General features: G+C 43.0%; 2 protein-coding genes across 16 annotated transcripts in view; one reads left to right on the top strand and one right to left on the bottom strand.

Annotated features, from left to right (window-relative positions):
- Window positions 1-1192: 1192 nt before the first annotated feature.
- On the top strand, window positions 1193-9761 carry LOC108920550 (putative ATP-dependent RNA helicase an3). Of its 5 annotated transcripts, none has more exons than XM_018729370.2 (18): window positions 1193-1458; window positions 3190-3247; window positions 3502-3549; window positions 4404-4559; window positions 4831-4960; window positions 5103-5207; window positions 5303-5402; window positions 5490-5625; window positions 5800-5897; window positions 6058-6156; window positions 6247-6407; window positions 6535-6679; window positions 6787-6931; window positions 7257-7438; window positions 7522-7639; window positions 7767-7920; window positions 8026-8153; window positions 8295-9761. In XM_018729370.2, exons 1-18 carry the CDS (start codon window positions 1414-1416, stop codon window positions 8366-8368), a joined length of 2082 nt encoding a protein of 693 aa, XP_018584886.1. In that variant the 5' UTR covers window positions 1193-1413; the 3' UTR covers window positions 8369-9761. The 5 variants fall into 5 exon arrangements, with proteins under 5 accessions (XP_018584886.1, XP_018584890.1, XP_018584887.1 ...); XM_018729374.2 differs by having other exon boundaries at window positions 8026-8147; XM_018729371.2 differs by having other exon boundaries at window positions 8029-8153.
- Window positions 9762-17581: 7820 nt separating this feature from the next.
- LOC108920534 (peripheral plasma membrane protein CASK) overlaps window positions 17582-21841 on the bottom strand; it is a 97479-nt gene continuing 93219 nt past the window's right edge. For all 11 annotated transcript variants that reach the window (XM_018729325.2, XM_018729321.2, XM_018729320.2 and 8 more), the window contains 5 exons: window positions 20144-20224; window positions 19967-20047; window positions 19579-19781; window positions 19261-19344; window positions 17582-17868 (listed from right to left, as the gene is read on the bottom strand). In XM_018729325.2, the coding sequence (XP_018584841.1) occupies window positions 17692-17868; window positions 19261-19344; window positions 19579-19781; window positions 19967-20047; window positions 20144-20224 (626 nt within the window). In that variant the 3' untranslated portion in view covers window positions 17582-17691. The remainder of the gene's footprint in view (window positions 17869-19260; window positions 19345-19578; window positions 19782-19966; window positions 20048-20143; window positions 20225-21841) is intronic.

Consider the following 21841-nt stretch of genomic DNA (forward strand, 5'->3'; position numbering starts at 1 on the left):
ACAGGAAGTTAACTAGCCACACAGTGTGACGTTCCTTTAAAACATTTCACGGAATTCTTCTTCCTTCCCGAAAACGATGCACAAAAAATTATACAAATATAATGACGTAAACAGGAAGCCGCGGTGGCGCAGCGGGTTTGGCCGGGTCCTGCTCTCTGGCGGGTGTGGGGTTCGAGTCCTGCTTGGGGTGCCTTGCAACCACGTACTGGCGTCCCGTCCTGGATGTGTCCCCTCGAGCCTATCACCCTGTGCTGCCGGGTTAGCTCCGGTTCGGCGCGACCCCGCTCGGGACGAGCGGCTTCAGCCAGTGTGTGTAGTGACGTAATTGTAATGCACTAATATCCGGATTTTGTTTTTGAAACAGCACACTGTAAAACCACGAAGTTTTTTTTCCACCGACAGTCTGTAGAGAAAGAGTTAGTTATTTGTTTATTTATCTAGTGTATTGTAGCTATCACATGTTGTTTTAGATATTATCCCCTTTCTGAAATCCTAAATGTACTAGAACTTATGTCCTTCATCCTACACTTTTCTAAAGTGATTTATAGTGTTAAGCTATTTAGTTATTTACCAGTTTTTACCGCTGGTATTACTAGATCAATTAAGCGTAGGTACACCACAGAGGAGATTCAAAACTAGGGCTTTTCGAGTAGAAGGCAGCAGCTTTAACCACTACGCCACCTGCCCGTAGTCCCAATTAAAATGTCCTCGGCATATTTGTCCACTTTACATGTAAGAATGTATTACTAAAGTACTATTTATATAACTTTGTCAAATTTTAATAAATATAAAATATAAAACAATTATAAAACAGTCTCCAGTGTGAATTATAAACGGATTTGGAGAGCATCAATTTGAAACCTGATAAATTTCATAATATGTTATAATAAAGGGAATGATTTTATACTTTTTCTTCTAGACCAAATGACAAGTAAACTTAGTTACTGAACATCGCCCAAAGACGCGAAATGTGGTACTATTTCTCTTTATCAACTAACAAATGAAGGAAACTACGTGCCACTATTTAGGACAGCAAACAATGGCGCAGTATGAGCTTTTACCGTAACTTGTAAAATATCGCGATATTTCTGTCGTCCTCGTCGAACGGTTTCAGCCAATAAAATCACACGCTCTGGGCCTCGTGTCCTGTTACTACACGGCCCGGTAGAGCGTGCTCGTTGAAATAGTCCGCTCGAGTTGAGCCGCAGACGCAGACGTTGCGATCAAGCTACGTACATCTCAAGAAAGAGAAGTATTTATACTAAGCTTATTTATACTGACCATTTTCGAGTTGTACATTTCAGAAATCAAAGAAAGGAAGGAAGTAACTAGAACGCTTGTCGACAGGTTAACTGAACGTCGAACAAAAGAAATCCTTTCTCAGAAGAAACAAATCCTTATTATTCTTTAGTTATGAGTCATGTGGTCGTCGAAAATGCACACGGTCTAGATAAGCAGGTGAGTGTCGTTGACTTACTACTGTTTTGTATTATTTGGTATCGTTTGGTGTTATCAAGCGCTTCGATTAATTTGCTATGAAGAGCCGCTGTGAACGGGAGAGTCGCCGGGCTTTGTGTCCGTCCGATTAAGCCTCGCGAGGCCTGCTCGGGCCTATCGGGGCCGCCGCGGTAAAATGGAGGCTAGCAGCCCTGTGGTCGGAGGTGATGGCGGAGCTCCTTCGACGTCGCCGCTTTGCTACACGCCTAGTCTCCGCTTAATCTCTCTTTTTTTTGTTTTTACGTCATTTCCACGGTTTTTCGCCTTGTCTGAAATTAATCCATCAGGTTTAATTCTCGTTAAGAACAGAGTACGATTTTGACAATCAAAATGTGAAAGTATTTATCTTAGCCAAACTACTAGCATCCGGTTTCTCTTTTTTTTTTGTGTCTGGGACTTTTATTTAAAGCTTAATGCCCGATTCCTTCAACCCAACCTCGATGAAACCCTCAAACAGGGAACGCCGCTGCCATTTTGTGCGACTTAATTGGATCAGTAGTATATGCCAACTCGTTCTCTACGTATTTCTTCTTTTTTTGTCTCAAGTCTCTGTGTCGCTAGTTATTCGAAGTCAATTAGACTGACGGATAGGACGTGTAGAAATGTTCAATGTTGTTTGCTTTGCGTGTCAGGAGTTCTGAAGCCAGGGGCTTTGTTCATGGCGTCGTTGAGCAGCTCGCGCTCTCTACTGCGGTTACGGAGTGTTTAGTGAACTGCGACGTCGTTTTGTGCCGGCGGCCCCCTCCCTCAGCACGGTCTCTTTGCCTTGGACGTTTGAATTAAATGCGCCCTGCCCTCACCTGGTATGTTAGCTGTTATTTACTCGACACGTGAGGCAGGGAAATTGCTATTTTTTGTGTATTCACCGCTCAGATAGTTGGCGGAACCGAGAGAGAAAATGTGAGCTCTGCGCGTCACTGATTTCCCCCCCCCCCTCTTTTTTTTTTTAAAAGGAACTCGCACAGATCATGACATTTAAAAGCCTCAATGGAAAACGCTTCGAATAAGATTGAATTCAGTTGAAAGCAGACGCGTGCGATTAAAAAGCGGCGACGTCGTTGTGAGGTCGGCGAGTGGTGCTGAGCAGAGGCGCACGGAGGGTGGAATAAGTGTGAAATAAACGTTGGATGTTGGTGGTTTTGGTTTGTCGCACCGCACTCTTCCAGTCAGTGGACGCTCGCTGTGGGCGACTGAGCTGCACCCTTTACACCACTGGAAGTTTAACAGAGAGTGAGTTGGCAAAACACTTGAGAGCTAATAGTAATATTCCTGTTTTTTTTTTTGTTTTTTTTCCTCCTCCTGTGGGTCAGAGGCAGAAGAGCTGAAGCTATATTTTTATTATTAGTTTTCTTGTGTGAACACTTGCAGCATTTGACATGATGTACACATGAGGGTGTTGTGTACCCTGTACCCACTGAGGGTAGGTGCCTTGATCAAGAGTCTGCGGCAGGGGTGCGGCGTAACTCGGGCCAACATCCTCCTGGTTACAAATCCGTGTCTTTGCTGCTCTACTCTACCTACTGCGGCACGTTCGATGCCCGCACAGTTAAGCAGCACGTTTGCCATCTGTGTAATTTGAACATCGGGTTGAGCGTGACCGTGTCAGCCTTCACGGCTTGGGTTTTCATGAGCGTGACATCTAAAGTCTTCCCTGAAGTACAGGGCAAATAAGATGGAATTGTCTGTTCGCAGCTTGCTGCCCTAGACTTGAACTCCGCTGGAGACGGACAAGGTGGCGGAGGAACGGGGAGTAAGTGTCTTTTTGTTCTTGTGTGTTTTGATTCTCAAGTCTTGTAACGTGGCTGTATTTATCAGTTTACAAATGGAGACACGATTGACAAACATTTTTCAAATTTTATCTAAGTGAACTTTTGTGGAAGTTTCTCTAGCTTTATTCAGGATGGTGTTAAAAGGACCGCTTGACTTACACCAGTTCACCTACACAGGTGAATTTGTGGAGAGCATGCACTTGTCCCTTCTCACAAGTTGTCGTCACTCTTTCAGGGCGTTACATTCCTCCTCATCTGCGGAACAAAGAAGCTTCCAGGAGTGGTAAGGCTTTGTAAATATTTGTCACTCATTACAGATTAATAATGAATTTACTGTTTAAGATGTCAAAATACTTGTCATGCTAAAATACCACTTTCATACGCGTTTTGTTTGGTCTAATTGTCCAAATACTGTTTTCAAAGACGTTGCACAAATAATTACTTTTTTTTTCTTCTAAAACAGTATAAAATATATTAAAGAATTCCTTCTGTGCGCGCCACCTGAAATGTTCACCAGCACACTTCTTAGGCACGTTCTTGTCACCTTGCGTACACATTTTGGCTAATTTTTTGTTTTTGAAAATTGAGAACTTCACAATCAGAAGTTCCAAAACACAATGAGGGAACTCAGTAATGTATCTTCCCCTGCAGGCTGCTGTGTTCCGCTTGTTTATGTAGGGGATGTTGGACATGAAATTGTATATAAGCCAACCTGAGTTTTATTTTACATTGATGTTGTCCTATTTGTCAGTCATGTGTATCATAATTTGAGAACTTCCATAGTCAAATGACCATATTGTTTTGCTGCTAAAGTACCCTCCCTCTATTAAATGGCAGGGAATTCTGGTTGCGCTTTAATTTTTCAGTGGTACAAGAAATAAGCTGTGATGGCTTTTACATAGGGGAGGTCTGCATTTGTTAGATATGAATTTTACTTTAAGCCAATTGGATATATACAATGGCTTGTTTTAATAGGTAAAGGGGATTTTGCTTGACTAAATAGTACTATAATCCTAGTGAGACTGTCTCTTGTACATTGTGCTTGAGGCATCAGTTGCCAGCATATTTATGCTGTCCTAATAACTGGTTGACTTGGGGCTGCAATGCTGAGAATTTGTATTTCCTATTCTCCCTCAGATTCTGCTGGGTGGGATGGTGGACGCTGCAATGGCTTTGTAAATGGCTACCATGATGGCAGGGACAACCGATTGAATGGTGATCGAAGTGGTTTTGGAGGACGTGGACCATCTCGCTCAGACAGAGGTGGGAGCGGCGGGTACCGTGGCAACAGAGGTATATTATTTAGCTAGTTCCAGCCAATGCAAAATGGCAGTTGGGAAAGTGGGCTTCTACATCCAGTCAAAAAAAACTTCCTCTGAAGGTTCACTCTTTGTACATTTGTTTATTGATGACAACAGCATAACCATGCATGGAGTCATATGGCAAGAATCCAGAGCCTTTCATATATTGTCTGTGTAAATCAGTATTCTACATTTCTTACCATGTAGACAAGCTAGTTTAGGAAAATGTGTCCTTTTGTTTCATACAACTCCCTTGCCCATAGGATTTGGTTATGACAAAGATGGTGGATGGAATTCTTCCAAAGACAGAGATGCTTATTCCAGCTTTGGAGGACGCAGTGATAGAGGAAAATCTTCATTCTTTGGTGACAGAGGAGCTGCATCTCGAGGAAGGTAGGAAAGAATAACGTGTGTATTACATTTTGAAAGTTTCCACTTTACGTGTGGCTGCTTCAGTAAATCCAGATTAATTCTTTCTGGATTGTTGCGTTGCTATTATTAGTCATAATGTGAGAATCTGGTAATACTTGAATAGGTATGAACGTGGAGGCTTTGGTGGAGGCAGTGGCCGCTGGGCAGAGGACTCAAGGGATGAGGAGGACTGGTCCAAACCCACTTCTCCAAATGAGCGCCTTGAGCAGTGAGTGTCCCCTTTGTGTGAATCCTGCAGAGCTATTGTCCTTTTGTGTTGTGACATGAATCAAACTTAAAGCTGTTGCCTTTTTTCCTCCTCAGTGAGCTCTTCTCTGGAAGTAACACAGGAATTAACTTTGAGAAATACGATGACATTCCTGTGGAGGCCACCGGCACTAATTCCCCTCCCCACATTGAAAGCGTAAGTTATTTGAGCAATGGTCAACCTCAGTTGAGTTTGGGGGTTCTAGTTTTACCTGTTGTGGATTAAATGGATTCTTTGTTCCAGTTCCATGATGTTGACATGGGAGAGATCATCATGGGCAATATTACTCTGAGCCGCTATAGCCGACCCACTCCAGTTCAGAAGCATGCAATTCCAATCATCAAGTCCAAGAGGGACCTGATGGCTTGTGCACAGACAGGTTAGTTGTGGCTTTTCTATAACCCATCTCAACATGCTCCTGTTTTCATTTGGCTATATGAACTGGTAATTTCTTTTTTAAATGTTTTCTTGGGTTATGCTTTCTTGAACCTTGTGAACAGTTTGAAAACTTTGTTCTCCATTTGTTTATAATGAAACATTCTTTCCTTTTTAGGTTCTGGAAAAACAGCAGCGTTTTTACTTCCAGTGCTGAGTCAGATTTACACTGAGGGTCCAGGCAAGGCCTTGCAGGCAGTCAAAGCCAGCAGCCAGGTACATCACTGCTACACTGATATGAACCATATTAACTATAATGGGGGGATTTTGCATTTCTGCCCTTGAAGCCCTATATCTTATGTAAAAGCTATGAATGTATTCATGAATTTGTCATTTAATGTGTATTTTATCAATGTTTAACATGTTTTATCTTAAGGAAAATGGAAAGTATGGACGTCGTAAGCAGTATCCAATCTCTTTGGTACTGGCACCTACAAGAGAGCTTGCTCTCCAGATCTATGATGAGGCAAGAAAGGTACATGAAATGAAGTAACTTTCCTTTGGCTGTCCTGAGGACCTGTTCTGTTATACTTCTATGTATAACTTAAACTTTCCTTTTCTTCAGTTTGCCTACCGATCCAGAGTGCGCCCTTGCGTTGTGTATGGGGGGGCTGACATTGGGCAGCAGATCCGGGACTTGGAGAAAGGCTGTCACCTTCTGGTGGCTACACCTGGACGTCTGGTGGACATGATGGAAAGGGGAAAAATTGGTCTGGATTGCTGCAAGTGAGTTGTGTGTCCTTTTTTAAGACGATGGTAGTTTTCGTGTTCTTAACCATTTCTCTTTCAGAACGTTGAGTTGTTGTTGTTGGCTTTAGACTGAATGATTAGTAACAAGAGCTATGTCCCTTAGCTACCTGGTTCTGGATGAGGCAGACCGCATGCTTGACATGGGCTTTGAGCCCCAGATCCGCCGTATTGTTGAGCAGGATACCATGCCACCAAAAGGCCTCCGTCAGACAATGATGTTCAGTGCTACCTTCCCCAAGGAAATTCAGGTAGGTCTTTAGTAGGGCCAGTGAACTTGTTAAAACATACAAGTAAAAAGCTTTGCACTTCCAGATCTAATTTTTTACTTTTCTGTCCTCCCTTCCAAATTTTTTAGATTCTTGCCCGTGACTTTTTGGATGAGTACATTTTCTTGGCTGTGGGTCGTGTCGGTTCAACTTCTGAGAACATCACCCAGAAGGTGGTCTGGGTTGAAGAAAATGACAAGCGATCCTTCTTGCTAGATCTGCTGAATGCAACAGGTAATGTTTCAGATTTCTGAAATTTGATTTTATGTATGGTTGGAACTAGCCTGGGAATTCAGAAGTTGTTCACTGTTGTACTTTTTGGAGAATCCCTCTACATGAAGAGAATTATCAAACTGCAGCAAATGACTTTTCCCTCTACTACTTTTGTGTGCTTACATTTGTACTAAAGTCACTGGGGATGGGTCATGCAGGCTTGATCCCAGAATGTCTTCTGCCTCTATTCCAGATTACTGGGGATATCAAAGTAGTTGAGGACATACAGGCTATTTCTAAACTTGTTCAGCTAGAACCCTGGTTATACATGAATTGTGGTCTCCAGGCAAGGATTCCCTCACCCTGGTGTTTGTGGAAACTAAGAAGGGTGCTGACGCCCTTGAGGACTTCCTGTACCGTGAGGGCTATGCCTGTACCAGTATCCATGGGGACCGTTCACAGAGAGACCGGGAAGAGGCACTTCATCAGTTCCGTTCTGGGAGGTGCCCGATCCTGGTTGCTACGGCGGTATGTTTACCTCAGAATGGTACAACTTGTATATGCTTCACATTGGCTTGAAGAATGTATGAACAATGCTTTCTGTTTTATAGGTTGCTGCTCGTGGACTTGACATCTCAAATGTTAAGCATGTCATCAACTTTGACTTGCCTAGTGACATTGAAGAATATGTCCACCGTATTGGACGCACTGGGCGTGTTGGAAACCTTGGTAAGCTCTTAAAATTAGAATATTTGGTGTGGCTGCATTTTAACATTTGAAAGCTGATAAGGTACTGAATTCAACTTTAGGAGATACAGCAACTCAAAAAAAAAAAAGTTATTTTCCTATCTAAAAGGCTTGGCTACATCATTCTTCAATGACAAGAATAGCAACATCACCAAAGATCTCCTGGACCTCCTTGTGGAAGCTAAGCAGGAGGTTCCTTCTTGGCTGGAGAGCCTGGCATATGAGAGCCACCACAAGGGTGGCAGCCGGGGTCGCTCTAAGAGGTAAGATTGGTTTGCTTTTCACACCACCTTGCCATTTAGCTCCCTCATCACTTGGTTTCATGCTCATTTCCGTCAGTTCTAATTCTAGAGGTGTTCTGTTCCCAGCAGGTTCTCTGGTGGCTTTGGTGGTCGGGATTACCGCCAAAGCAGCAGCAGCAGCAACAGCTTTAGTAGCCGTGGAGGCCGCAGCACTGGGGGCCATGGGGGAAGCAGAGGGTTTGGTGGTGGTAAGGGTTCGTTTCACCGTCTGCCCTCATTGGGGGGAGAGATGTGCTCCATCTCGTATCTTCCTCATCTGTGATTTTTATGAAACACAAATGGTCATGTTTTAAGCTTCTCTGTGCAGCTAGACTAATGTCCGTCTTTCTCCTTAGGTGGCTTTGGGAACTTCTACAACAGTGATGGTTATGGGGGAAGTTATTCCCAGGTTGACTGGTGGGGAAACTAAGATCCCCCCCCTCCCCCCCCCCCAGCTGGAGTGTAGATGATGCCAAACTAGCTGAATGGAAACCACATGGAACTTTGCCAGACTATACCCTGTGTAGCTTCAAGAACTCGCAGTACATTACCATCTGTGATTCTCTGCCAACATTCAGAAACCAAGCACTAAGACAGAAGATGGCCTGTAAGGCAGCCAGAACATGACACCCTCAGACTAAAGCAGGCTACTGATTATGCCTAACAGAATCTTGGACTAGTTTTCCACTGTGCATTATTTTCTTTATTTTTAAAACTAAGCATAATTGGTTAATGTACCTTTAAAACTGCAAAATTATTTTTAAATGTCATTAATGGCTGAACTTGGCCAAGAGATCAGTTCTTTTGTAAGACATAAATCTTGTACTGAGTCAAACCTTGGCAAACACTGGGAAGACTCGACTCGAAAGGGTCGTCATTCCATTTTGAATCTCAAATTGTCACAAGGGACATTGCTTGTGCTGTTCCCTATAGTTGGGGCTACCAGTTTGTGGAACCACCATGGAAATGAGGTCTTGATTGTGTGACAACTGTTTCAAAGGATGAGTTCTAATTATTTTGCTCACTCTATCCTGGGTAGGTACCTGTAAGGATATGGTTGTCTTGAAAAGCCATTCCAGTGGCAAACTTAATCTGAGCATTTTGTGTTTACACAATTTATTATGCTGAAACAAAATACTTTCTGTGATTGACTTGAGTGTTAACGGCAGCTAGTAACGTATCACAAGCTAGCCATTAGGTGGGGCAGTGTTTTTTCTTTTTTTATAAATTGTCCTGTACTTGAACTATTATACAGTTGAAAAATTTCATGTTTCTTAAACTTAAATTGACAAACTGCCATATTGCAAGTGAATTTGGAATGGCTTACATAAGGACCAGAACACCGAAGTGGCCCTCTAGAATGTTGACTGGCCAATTCGGTTTAAAACGCATGCTAGTGTTGGTGTTTTTTGGTCAAGGACATAAAACAAAAGTTCTGCAGCGGGCTTTAATTTTATTACAGACATACTCTTTTTTTCAAGCTGCGTTACTCTGAAGGAACGTTCTTGGCTTACTTGGAGGCATGGCTCTCTTTCAAAGGCTAAAATTGGGTTGCAGAGGTTGTCAATGTACACAACAGCTTTAGGGTGATGGCAGGGGCAGTCAAGTGCAGTTTGCACCACTTTTCTTTCTTTTTCTTTTTTTGTTGCATGGTTTCATTACATACTGGCTATATGTTCCACTAGATATGGCCAAAGGACTGGTTCTCCCACTTCTGTATGTTAGTGCCCCCTTGGTGAGCTACTTGGCTGTCTAGGAAGCCAGGAGTGGCATTCGTCACAGTGTAGGGGGAGGCAAGAAAATGGCATTCTGTGTAAGTGCAATAGATTTATTACCAAGTGTGTTGTGCCTTGAAATTTTTAAAACATGACCTGAAGCGGATGCACTGACAGTATTGAGGTAACTTAAGATGAATGGTGCTAATTAAGTCTTGTGTGTTGTGCCCATCAAGTTTTACAAAGCTATTTTATTGCACATTTAAGTGTCCTGAGTGCGTGTCCTTAAGCTTCCAAATATTGTGTGGATAATGTGAAACGCAGCTTGTTTACAAAAGGGGATGGGTTCTTGATGTTTAACCAGGATTTATTTGGGACCAGGGGGATTAGCAGTTTGGGGGAATTTAGCTATTTGCACAGATTTCTAGATTCTACTTTTGCTGCTAGGTTGTGTAATTTATCAACATTTTTTGAGAAATATTTATTTTTATAAGCCTAAAGTGATTCTTTGAAAGTTAAGAAACTTGACCAAAAGACAGTACAAAAACACTGGCACTTGAATGTTGAATGCCACCCGTATGCGTGAAATTTATATTTCAGGGTAGTGTGAGCTTTTAAATGTTAGTTATATTGGACTCAGCCAAAATCCATATCTTCCTGGCCATATGGCCAAATGACTTCAATTGGCTACCAAAATGAAACATGCCAAGGTTTGGATATGTTACTATAAATAGAAACATTTTCTAATTGTATCAGTGCAAAGTGTCCAGATCAAATTCTGTTGCTGGATTTAATTTTTTTCAGTAAATGTCTGGCACATGGCAATCTTAAACATGTGGTTATTCTCTATTGTTGTACTTGCATATTTGTTGTCTGGTGTTTGACTCGGTGTTTAGCAAGTGTTGGCTGCAGCAATAAGTCCCTGGGAGCGGAAACTTTGATCAGAGGTGACATTTGGTTGGAAAGCTTTGCTCTTGCTAAGTACTTGAAGAGGAACACCAGAGCTCCTTAGGTTTAGTATTTGCTTTATGTACTAGTTTAGAAGCTATGCACTGCATGAGTAGACTCAGCTGTGCATCCATTGTATGATTTTACCAAAATAAAGTTTCAAATGCACATTCTTGGTTTTGGTTCAGTGTATGACAGTGTACATGCTTTTAAAGTGTTTGTATTTCACCCAATGTCAAATGGCTTGGTCCTACTTGAATGTCCACCTGTCCTTGTGAGATGCTTCCAAAGGAAGCAGCAGTGTGGGTGGCACAATTAAGGAAAACAAGTGATGCACTGCACCAGCCACCTGCTGAACACTAAACTTTCTGGAAGTTCAGGAGTAATTAAATTTGCAAGCTTCAGTCCAGATTCATTCTTATTTCGAGCGTCATTCTTTTTCTTACGTGTTAACGGTTTCATGTTAGAGCTATTGCAGCTACAGTAGTTCTAAAGGTCTCAATTACCCCCCCCCCCCCCCCTTGCAACATGGTTTATCTTCCATTGTGTTACTTTTATTCAAAAACCTATCAATTCTACAGAAGTACCTTCACTCATCTTCAATTAAAGTCAAAATGAAGTGAATGGGATGGACTGTCCCACCACAGCCAGCAATGATCACTTGCCACAAGTGGCCTAAACTGACTTCTTAAAGCTGCAGCTTCTGTGTTTAACCAAGATGTCTGATGGTTACAATTGAATGCACTCTTTAGTCTGCGATGTGTACCCCTCAACTTTTGCAGAAACCTAATTAGTAAAGCCTTAACTATAACATCGTTTTTTTTTCCATCTTTGTTTTTACACTTAATCATTTAGCAGATGCTTTTCTCCAAACCAATGTACAGTTCAGAGAAAACAATTTGTGTTTTACATTAGGCATAGTTGCAGAGGTGAGATTCTTAACATTCCCCCCCCACTATATGCAGCAGTGTTCATTGTTTTGTAATCAATGTTAATCTTTCCCCTGAAATGGAAGGTTCCAGAATGCTTAATGTTTGGCACATTATGCTGTATGTATGCAGGAAAGTGTGGAAGAAATGAAATTTCAACTTTCTTTTTGAGTATAGAAGTCTGTCCTAGTGGATGATGCTGACATTAAATTTGATTTAGCTGAAAGTTTTTTTAAAAAAAAAAAAAAAAGCAGAGTGCCTTTTTTTGGTAACAGATTTATTTGGAAGACCCCTTGCAACTGCACTCCACAAGTTGTTTTTGATAATGGATGGATGTAGTTATTGAATGTTGTAACTTTTTTTTTTTTTCTTTTTTCATACAGAACCTAACTCATGGATGGCTATAGAAAGTCTGGGCACCCAGATTGAATGACAGGTTAGTGAAACGAACTCTGTAGGTAAACGATGTATTTCTCCACATTTAATGCACAATTACTCTTGCCAAATTTAAGATTGGAGAGAAGCCCAAAGTGTGGTATGTGCAAAAGCTCAGCCAGCTGGTCTCTCAGTACTTAACCCTTCCAGAAATCAGAGCTTCCAAATGTTTCTTGTATCCCACAAACTATTCTGTGCTGCTGTTGCTTTATTGCTCTTTTCACCCTTCCTTGTACAACAGTTCTGTTCCAGAAATATTTTTCTCCATTCCTACCCACAGACTTTCAATATTCAAATCCTGTTTCTTCACTGACTGGGACATTTAGTAGTTCAGATTTAAGTGATGCAGCACTTAGGTTTGTATATTGGAAGTATTTTTACTGGAACTGTATTATGTATAGCTACAGCCTCCCCAGGTGAAATGCTTTGGCTGCTTTTCCTCTTGCGGGTTGTAGTTTTCGTAGACTCGAAAGACAAACCCAAGTCTCCATGCTCCAGCAACAGTCCTCCAGGTCCTCCTGAAAGAGCCTTAGCTCTTCCAAGGATAGCCTAGAGGTATAATCTCTCCCTTGTGGCCTAAATCCAGTGATCCTGTGACAATTTCATTTTGACTGCTTGAATCAGCATGCATTTCTTTTCCCAATCATTACCAACATTAGAGCCCAGATAAGGGGGATGTAAAAGGAGTGGTAAACCAAAGGTTTTGGCAGAAGGCTCAGGTCCCACAGACTGGTCCAGTGGTTGCAGAATGACCACAGCAGCCCCAAAATCTTTCAATTACTCCTCAGCAAGACCTTGAAATATTTACCCTTTCCTCTAGGGTCAGTTACTCCTCCTGCACCTGGAAAACAACCCATTCTTTTCAGGACCATGACCTGAGTTGGAGGTGTGGATTTTCATACCAGCTTCTTCACGTTTGGCAGCAAACCAGTTGAGTACTTGCTGAATGTAACAGTTAAATGAGGTCAAAAGGTAACAGCAAACAGCACAGATGGCACCCTAAGAGTGTCCTGTTGGGTTGATGGTGTTGGCCGCCACTTGAGATGTTGATCCTGTTCAATTGCAAACAGGAGCCGTGAAAAATGCTGGAAGCGTCCGCTACGCGCAGTGAAAAAAGTGACTATGCTGCGAAGAGAGAACTCCTACTGTGCTGAGAGGCAGCAGACGGCCTGCATCGAGACACAATCGTCTGAATTTTATACACCTACGGCTGTGCTGAACAGCAGTGCATATAGGGGAAAGTAAGTTTACTTGAATTACATCTGCAACTATATCTTTCTCCTAATGTAATGCACAAATTGTATTTTCTATTAAAGGTATGTTGCTTTTGGAGAAAAGTGGCTGCTAAATGTATGTAACTGTAACCCTTTTCCAAGTACACAAAATACATTTAGACTGGATTAACATTCTTTCTCCCCTCCAACAACTGTCCAAAGGAAGAGTTCCTCTTGAAGCTGGGAATCATGTCTTGGGCAAGGTGTACTCCAGTACCTTATCAAACCCCCTGGCAGAACTTATGCCAAGTGTTATCCCTATTTTGCTAATCCACTTACCTGCCACCCCATCACTGCCTAGGGAAGCGTCTGGATCAAAACCCAAGTATTTAACACAGGCTTCTCTCCAAACCAACATCCAATGAACTGTGTAATGTTATGAGCCCACACACTTTAGTCACCAGCGTGACTGACAGTATGTTCTAATGTATAGATGAGTGACGCACTGTAACACACACTATGGGAGAACCTGAACACCCTGTCTTTGGACTGTGGGAGGAAGTGGGGCTCGAACCTACCACCTCTCGTACCACTTGGATGCTGTGAGTGCAGTGCTACTCGCTACTATGCTGCCTCCTGGAAATAGGCAGGTAAACCTGACCTACCTCAAAGCCTTTTCCCTACTTTTCACCATAGGGTCCAGTCTGCCTCGGTCTCTAAGAGGCTCCCTTCTTCACCTGGCAAGGGGTGAGATCTGAAGAGGGCTCCATTTTGGGCTGAGCCTGACAAGAAGCAGTGGGGTCCTGGTAACCCTACTCAGGGGCAGGATACACTTTTTAAGGGGCCCTTTATGAACCCTTCTTTTGTCTACCCTCTCCCCTCAAACCCATTTGTAAAGCAAAGGACCCCATGAGGAACAGAAGTCTACCACTATGTCAAGGTGATGCCTTTTAATACTAAAAAAAAGTAACTCATGGACCATCCCAATTTGCCATCTTCACCTCAGTATTTTACATGCAGACGTGCTAATTTATATCTATTGTGTACCGTGGATGTTTGACAGGGGGAGTTCATCACTCTCACCCAGCCACCTTCAGCATCAACCCAAGTGTCATTCCCCCACTCTTCTTCCATCTCCATAAGCATAAAACAATCTGCCCACCCTATTAAATATTTTTTAACTGATTTTATCATTTTGACAAAGACACACTTTGCCCCAATACATGTTGCTCTTCATGACCATGTCATGCTGACTCAGATCCATCAGAACACACACCCACCCTGAAATCAAAGGTTACAAGAATTGTCTGTCTTTTATGCCTGAAAAATGTGTTGTACCATGTTTTCGGATGCATTTCTACAGTTCTCTGCTCGATTGCACCGTTCTGCAATAGACTCTGTGCAGCCCTATTCTCAACCGCTCATCCAAGTAAGAGTCATGGCTGCAGTCCGCAGCCTACTCTGTTCGCACACACACACGCAAGGCTGGCTAGGGTACACCGCGGACAAGATGTCAGTCCATCCCTGGACAGTGACGCACACCACAAGGCAATTTAGAGTTACCCAAATAACCTGAAACACGTTTTTAATGGAGAGAGGAAATCAAGTGCCACTCGGAGTAACTCGCACAGACCAGGTAGAACATGCCAACTCCACGCAGACTGAACGGACATTTAAATCTGTGCCCAAACAATCCAGTTGCTGGGAGGCAGCAGAGCTACCCACTGCGCCACCATGCCCCATACACACACCTCGCACAAATAGTTCTTCGCCCCCTTAGGTAAGTCGAAATGTACGTATGTCGGATTCCCCCTCCTCTTCCGTTACAGAGCCAAGCCGCCTCATTCCCATCGAATCTGTTGCAAATGCCGATATAAAAAAAATAAATTTACACAATATAATTCTCTAGTAAATGTCAGACATATTAAATACTGCAATAAGACAGATAGGCCAGGTCAATGAAATACTTTTTTTTTTTTTTTACATTTCTATAAAGCACAAAGAAAAAAAGACTACTGCATATGGCACGCGTTCGGTATTGTACTGTGTGCTTACCTTGTAACATAGTATGCTGGCACACAAGAGGGTGCTGTTGTTGCATAATTGATCATTTTTCCATCTCATTCGTTGCACCTTGATGTTTCTTCGTTGTTTTCATGCCAACTGTTCCTTTCACTATCGGATTCACAGTCGAAAGGGCTAAACCAGGTTCCCGTGCTATAGACGATAATCTTTGTCCACCTTCATACTTCCTTATTATTTTCAATTTCATCTCCGAATCAGTTGCTGTAGGCATTCGAGACTGTTCTCGTTTGTCTTCAAGCCCACGTTTGCCACCAGTTATTGCGAATAATGAAATGGGTGGAAAATATGCATTAAAAGCACTACGCCAACGTGAGGAAATGCGTTTACAGCTCAAAATACACGAGAACTGGGAAGATGCGGCTTCCTGCCTTGTCTGGTTGCGCCGACTTGTGCGTAACGTATTTCAGATGTTTTGCGTGAAATAAAAGCGCTATTCATAAATAACGTGTAGGCCAGAAGTTTACGTAAGTCGAATTTATGTAAGGAGAGGGTTGTCCGTGTGTATATACATATATAGATACACACATACACCACCGTAAAAATATATTCACTCATCTATGAAAAAAATCAACACGTTTAAACATGATCTTGATCATTAAAAGAAAATATCTTAGGGCAGGGATCTTCTGTACATGAGTATCTAATGCAGAAAGAGTGCTTTTAACTACAAAAACTCCTAAAGTACTGTTGGAATTTGATGTTTGATATTTTTCAGTGGGGGAAAAAAATAATATTTGTGCTATGGAAAGATGTCAAAACAAATGGTCTTTTTCAGCCAAGATGATGCGTATTTAACTGGCTTTGGTAACAATGAAACTTACAAACAGATATACATGCATTTAAGTGTTTTAATTTCATTGTAAAAGAAAGCCCACCTTCGCAAATCTGTATTTTAACAAGATTTGTAAATCAGGTGCAGTTTTCAAGAGCATCAGCCCAGTTTTGTTCCTTGAGCTCGACATTAAACGACGATATTTACCAGTTACTTGATTCGCGAAACCATTTCACCCAGTAGGGCTTTACCAAGTGGCCCATTCCAGCACGACAGCTCGGGGTGTTGTTCTGCGGGCCGAACGATACCACCACTCTCCTTCCACGCATATATAACATGAGAAAAAGGACGGACGGACGGACGGACGGACGGACACAGAAAGGAAAGCATCGTGGCATACAAATAAGGAGACGTGCATACAAGAGACAGGAGATTCAAAGGCATTTTACTTTTTGAACACATAAAAGGAAATATATTTAAAAAACTGTTCATACTGAGAAACTGCTTTGTCATTAGGAGAGGAATTTACACAGGCCAGTTTGAAGTAAACAGCTTGTCATATACACAGCTTTTTATGCACAAACTGGTTCTCTTGTTTGCAAAGTATTTCAACTTGCAGAGCGTGTGCACCTCTTGAAACAGTTACACATAGAATAAAAATCAGCTTTTCCCCTTTAGATTAAACTTAATTAAAACATTAATACTCTGACGACACATTTCCGAAATGGCAGATCCGGGGTAGTTCCCCCTCCCCCCTTGTTCTTACGACGAATGAAGAGACAGCTTTCAAACACATCTCACTACACGGCCCATAAAATCGGCTCTCCGGAAAGTTGCCCAAAATGCAAGGAATGTGCATAGGTGTCGCTTTTTCTTCTCTCGCCTCTCTCGGGTGTGTTTTTTAATCATCGAAACAAATGGAATGTTCTCCGTTGCAGGTAACAGTTGTTGACACTGATAACACTGACAGCATGTAAGCTTGCAAATGTCCACATGCATGAAACCCTACTCAGATCTCTACAACATTTATGGATTCATTTAGAGAGACAGTATCTGTGTCCAGGAGGTATTGTCAACTCTGCAAAGTAACAAATGCAAACGAAACCTTCATTTAGTCGTATTTGAGATCGATGAGCATGCGCTGAGGTCATTTGTTCTACCCAACCCAACTTTTCAATAGATAAATCGCCGTGAAGTTTTGTAAAAGGTCACCCTGCAGTGTTTATGTGCTTTTCATCTCTCTACAGACACGAGAACCGCAGAAGCCGTGACTCGACGCGAAGCAAAGTACCGATGAAGACCGAAAGAGGGTTGGAGCACAGCCGAACGCTGAGGCTTCTTGTGCCTTTCTATGATCGTCCAAGCTTGTGGATACTGTCTCTTTAAAAAAAGTCGATAAAATGTTAGCCTCCTAGTTATAAGGACATGACAATATTTAAATTTTTATACAACACTACTTCTAGGTAGTCTGTAAGGGCTTAAACTGATTGACTGCAGGTCATATACACTGAGGTTCCACTGAGTGTCTGAGGTGCTTCTTTTTTCTTTTTTTTTTTTTTTCTTTTTTTTTCCAAGGAATGATGAAGTTCCGTAGAGATGCATTGCAAATTGAGGGTGGGGGAGGGAAGCGGAGGGGGATATGGAGAAAGAGTGGTCTAGTAGACCCAGGAGACTGGAACCCATTGGGGGGTTGTGGACACCAGATCGATGGCTTCCTCCAGCAGCTGGATAGTCTCGTCAATTTCATTGTTGATGATGGTCTGGTCGAAGTAGTGCGCGTATGTCTTCTGTAGGATCTCAGACTCCTTCTGCAGCCTCTGGAGAGACTCATCCTGCCACAGTAGAGATTCTGGGTTCAGTGGTCTGCCTGACACCACCACATGCTACTTAATGCAACGCGCCGCAGCCTTGGGTACGACCCGCCACAAGGAACCCGACTGACACCCCAGCTGCAGAACTTCAGCCAACCCTTTACCGGAGTGAAAAGGGAAGAGGAGGCTACCACAACCATAGTAAAATGAGGCGAGCGAGTACATATACTGTTCGGTTTACATGGCTGGACTCTGTCCCTCTAGGGTACACACTGAACCGTTACCCAAATGCAAACCGCACAGGTTCTGTAGGTTCCTACGTCGCTGTCTGGTCTACTGCTTTCATTCAGGACGCCTGTCTGCTACGCCAAGCAAAAGGGCTGCTGAAGGACACCGGGGCTCATAGAAGGTACACACTGCACAAAGCACCACTGACGCAACTAGCACAAACACTGCTGCTGCCACCGACACCCAACACTACCCTCTACGTACTGGCGCGTACTTACGGGCAGCTTTCGGCACCACCTGGGGAGCTGAGTGAAGTGGAAGGCAACGCGAGAAATGAGGAACAGACACATAGAGCACATGCAAGAGGAAAGACCAAACAAAGCCAATAGCAAAGGGCCAAAAGAGAAGAGGATCCAGAGTGTTTAAAACAACAGGCTTGGGGGGGGGGGGGCTCTGCTCCAGCTGCTCCACCGAATGCAAGTTAGTCACAAAGCATGTATCCGGACTCGTAAGGTGTGTTAACGTGAAAAAATTTGGGGGGGTCAATCCTGCATCATTGCACAGTAATTTAACCATCTGATACGTGGTAAAATGTTTCCTGCACTCACCTGAACAAACGCAAAGTTGAAACGCCAATTTTTCCTTACGAAAGATCTATATGCTAAGGGCTTTATGACTGGCTGGAACTGTCAATATGACGTTTACTCATTCTACAGAACTATGGCTGGAGATATGTGTACATATTATTTTTTTACACAGACTATTTGCCAGAAATCATCTATAAGGATTCATTGCATTTTACTACTATAAGGGATAAATACATTTTGTAATATACAGGGTGTCCCTTAAGAAAGGAATCATAGGGAAACTAATTCGTTCAGTTTTTTTTTTCTTTTCTTTTAAATACTTGCAGCTCAACAATGTCTCCAGGTGAAGAAAGACCAGTCCATATAGTTCTACTCATTGGAAATGTGAGCCAGAAGGAGGTCACTGCTGAATGAAACTATTTGCATTGCCAGTTTATTATTTTCCCTGTGACTCCAGACTTAAGGGAGACCTTGTACAATGCAATATTGGGTCATCTTGCACAACTTCAGAGCAGCATTAACCATTTGGCTCTGTGCCAGCGTGGCAGAGACAGTGACGTGTTAAAAACAGACAAACTACACGTCCCGGGATTCCCACCTCATTGATCCCGGGGGTTATGGTTGGCGCAGCGATGAATACAACATATGGGGCAAATTCAGCCGTTCTTAAGACCTTCAGTGCCTGCAAATAAATAGGAAAGTGTTGGCCTCAAAGTCTGAATGGTGCCTTGAAAACCTTTCACGTTGAAGATTTCACTTTTTTTCCTCTAAAGCAAGTGGAAGTTCTTGTTATGCATGAAAACCAACCATTTATAATGTGTACTTAAATCTTTATAATTCACTGACAACGGAGGACAAAGCACTACACATGGTAAATACTGGTTCAAATGACAGCGCGTGATAAACGCCAGCAAACCTGCGGTTCTACATCCAGTATGGCTATCAGCCCCTGTTCGTGGATCTTGCGTATCGTCTCCAGTCGGGTGCCGTACATGGCATCCTCGTGGCTGCCGTACTCCAGGTACTCGTTGTTTGAGATGTCCTGCATCATTTGGTCATGGGATACAAAGTAATAGTTCTTGCCGTTCTCTTCGTCTTTCTTTGGGGGTCTGGTTGTGTCTGCGAAAGAGGAGCACAGCGAGTCGGTGGGTCCAACGTTAAACCAACCGGCTTTGTCAATCAATATAGCTGTCAATTCAAAATGTCGAGATGCAACTTCTGGAAATCGAAACACCTAGGAGCATGTACGGAGAGGGAATTTCATACGGGCCTTTGAGGTGCGAAACACGCACGAGATGTCTTACGTGGAATGGGGTAGGCGAATCTGTCCGGGTGCTTGGTAATAAGCGTGTTCTTGATGTGTCTTCTACCCACACCATGGGCACCTGTTGGAGCAAATGTACTGTGAGGAACCCCAGGACCCCAGGAAGTAGTGTGAACCAGTCAACTGGCTGAGGTCCTACCTTAAGGCCCTTACATACCTAAAAGGACTAGTGTTTTCCTTTGGAATGCTGGCAGTTTGACAACTTCTTCATATGTGACAAGATCTAGTTGATCGAACACTGGAAAAGAAGAGGTGTTTTCAAAATCACCGCTTTGACTTGCAAACACACGAAACCTGTGACAGCCCATGGAATTATATGGTGCTGTGGGCCTATGGGAAAAATGGATGTGAACATTCATTAATATAGGGAGACATCCAGAATTTTTAGGCTAGGGAAAGAATTAAACATCTGATTTGTCCGAATATTAAGGTACTAAAATGACCCGCCCCCCCAAATTCTGATGTCTCCCCGGGTGTGACACTCCCAGAAGCGATGGTTCTGCAACACCCCCAGGCTTGGCACACAGTGGAGCGCTGATCTACTCACACCGTTTCCACTGAACCCGGGGGGGGGGTGGGGTGGGGTGGAAGCCTACGAGAGGCAAAGTGTGCTCAAACCGTGAAAGTACGGGAGAAAAGTTCCCTGCAACTGGCACTACATGCATTGTTTAAAGCAGGGGTTTTCAACCCTGCTGCTGGTGACCTAAAGCATTTATTTTAATTGATCAGGCTGAACTACAGCTGATTAATTCCTAATATTTACTATGCCTGGACGTATCTTAATGCTGAATTGAGATTTTTACGATCCGTTTGTGAAATGTGCAGTAAGTTAGATGTGCCCCTTTAATGTCAGTCATTTTAATTCTGTACAATATTTAACCAATCAAAACGTTGCCGTTAGCATCGTATGGTTAAGACCACGATGCTTTTCTTAAGCACCTGTAGCAGGAAACTAACAGATGCGAGCGACACCTGGGATCAGTATTCAGTTAGAGCTCCATCAAAAGCTCAGCTGAGTCCAGGCGGTTGACAGGACCACGGAGCACAACGCATACCGCGGGCACACTGAAGAAACCCTGCTTTGAGTAGAGGGAGGGAGGGAGGGGCCTCCTGAATTTTAGCCACACTGACCAGAGCCATACCGGGAGGCTACTTGTCAAGAGGCGGACATGTCACACGGGGCACGTGGTCTGTGCCAAGACCTTCCATGCAGCGTTTATCGGCACGGAAGCTCTTCAACGCAGCCCTCAGACTCGGCACCTTCGGTCCCGGAGCACTTGGGCAAAGTAAAGGAACCGGTTACGGTGCCACACATACATCCCTCGCGGTCCTTTACCTTAGAAGTATCAGTTCTTCAGTGCCACTACGCAATTTCAGGTCAAACAAAGAGTGATTAATAATGAGGGGGGGAAAAAAAAAAAAAAAGCATGGCAGCGGGGATGATGACGGAGACAACGGTAAGCAGAGAAAGCCATAATTTATGGGGCATTCTGAAGGAGACCTCAACATATGAACGCCGTTTAGTGTACCGCCTTAATGATACCATCTCAATTACACAGCTGGATACGCTGTTAAAGAGGGAAAGGCGAACACTAAAAAAAGAAAGGAAAAAAAACCGTCTTACATGTTATAACACATGATCTGACCTTCAGATAACCTTGTTTCAATGTCAATTTCACAAGCCACGCAAGATTGGCTCAACGGTTCGATACCTTTATCGAACGGTATGTCTCGGCCACGAAATAGTTTGTTTTATACATTATTATTTTTATACTGTTACATACATTGAGGCTTCAGATGAAGAGGGGGAACTAGCAGTAGCCTGGCGGAAGGTACAGAAATACAGTAGGAGTGG

The sequence above is a fragment of the Scleropages formosus genome, chromosome 14, assembly GCF_900964775.1.
Source record: "Scleropages formosus chromosome 14, fSclFor1.1, whole genome shotgun sequence".
NCBI lineage: Eukaryota > Metazoa > Chordata > Actinopteri > Osteoglossiformes > Osteoglossidae > Scleropages > Scleropages formosus.

What these genes read in the sequence shown, in the direction of transcription:
- LOC108920550 (XM_018729370.2), top strand. Translation starts at nt 1,414, where the DNA reads ATGAGTCATGTGGTCGTCGAAAATGCACACGGTCTAGATAAGCAG. An exon ending in AGATCTGCTGAATGCAACAG is followed by an intron (nt 6,932 to 7,256) that starts GTAATGTTTCAG and finishes TGTGGTCTCCAG; the next exon opens with GCAAGGATTCCCTCACCCTG. An exon ending in AGCCGGGGTCGCTCTAAGAG is followed by an intron (nt 7,921 to 8,025) that starts GTAAGATTGGTT and finishes TTCTGTTCCCAG; the next exon opens with CAGGTTCTCTGGTGGCTTTG.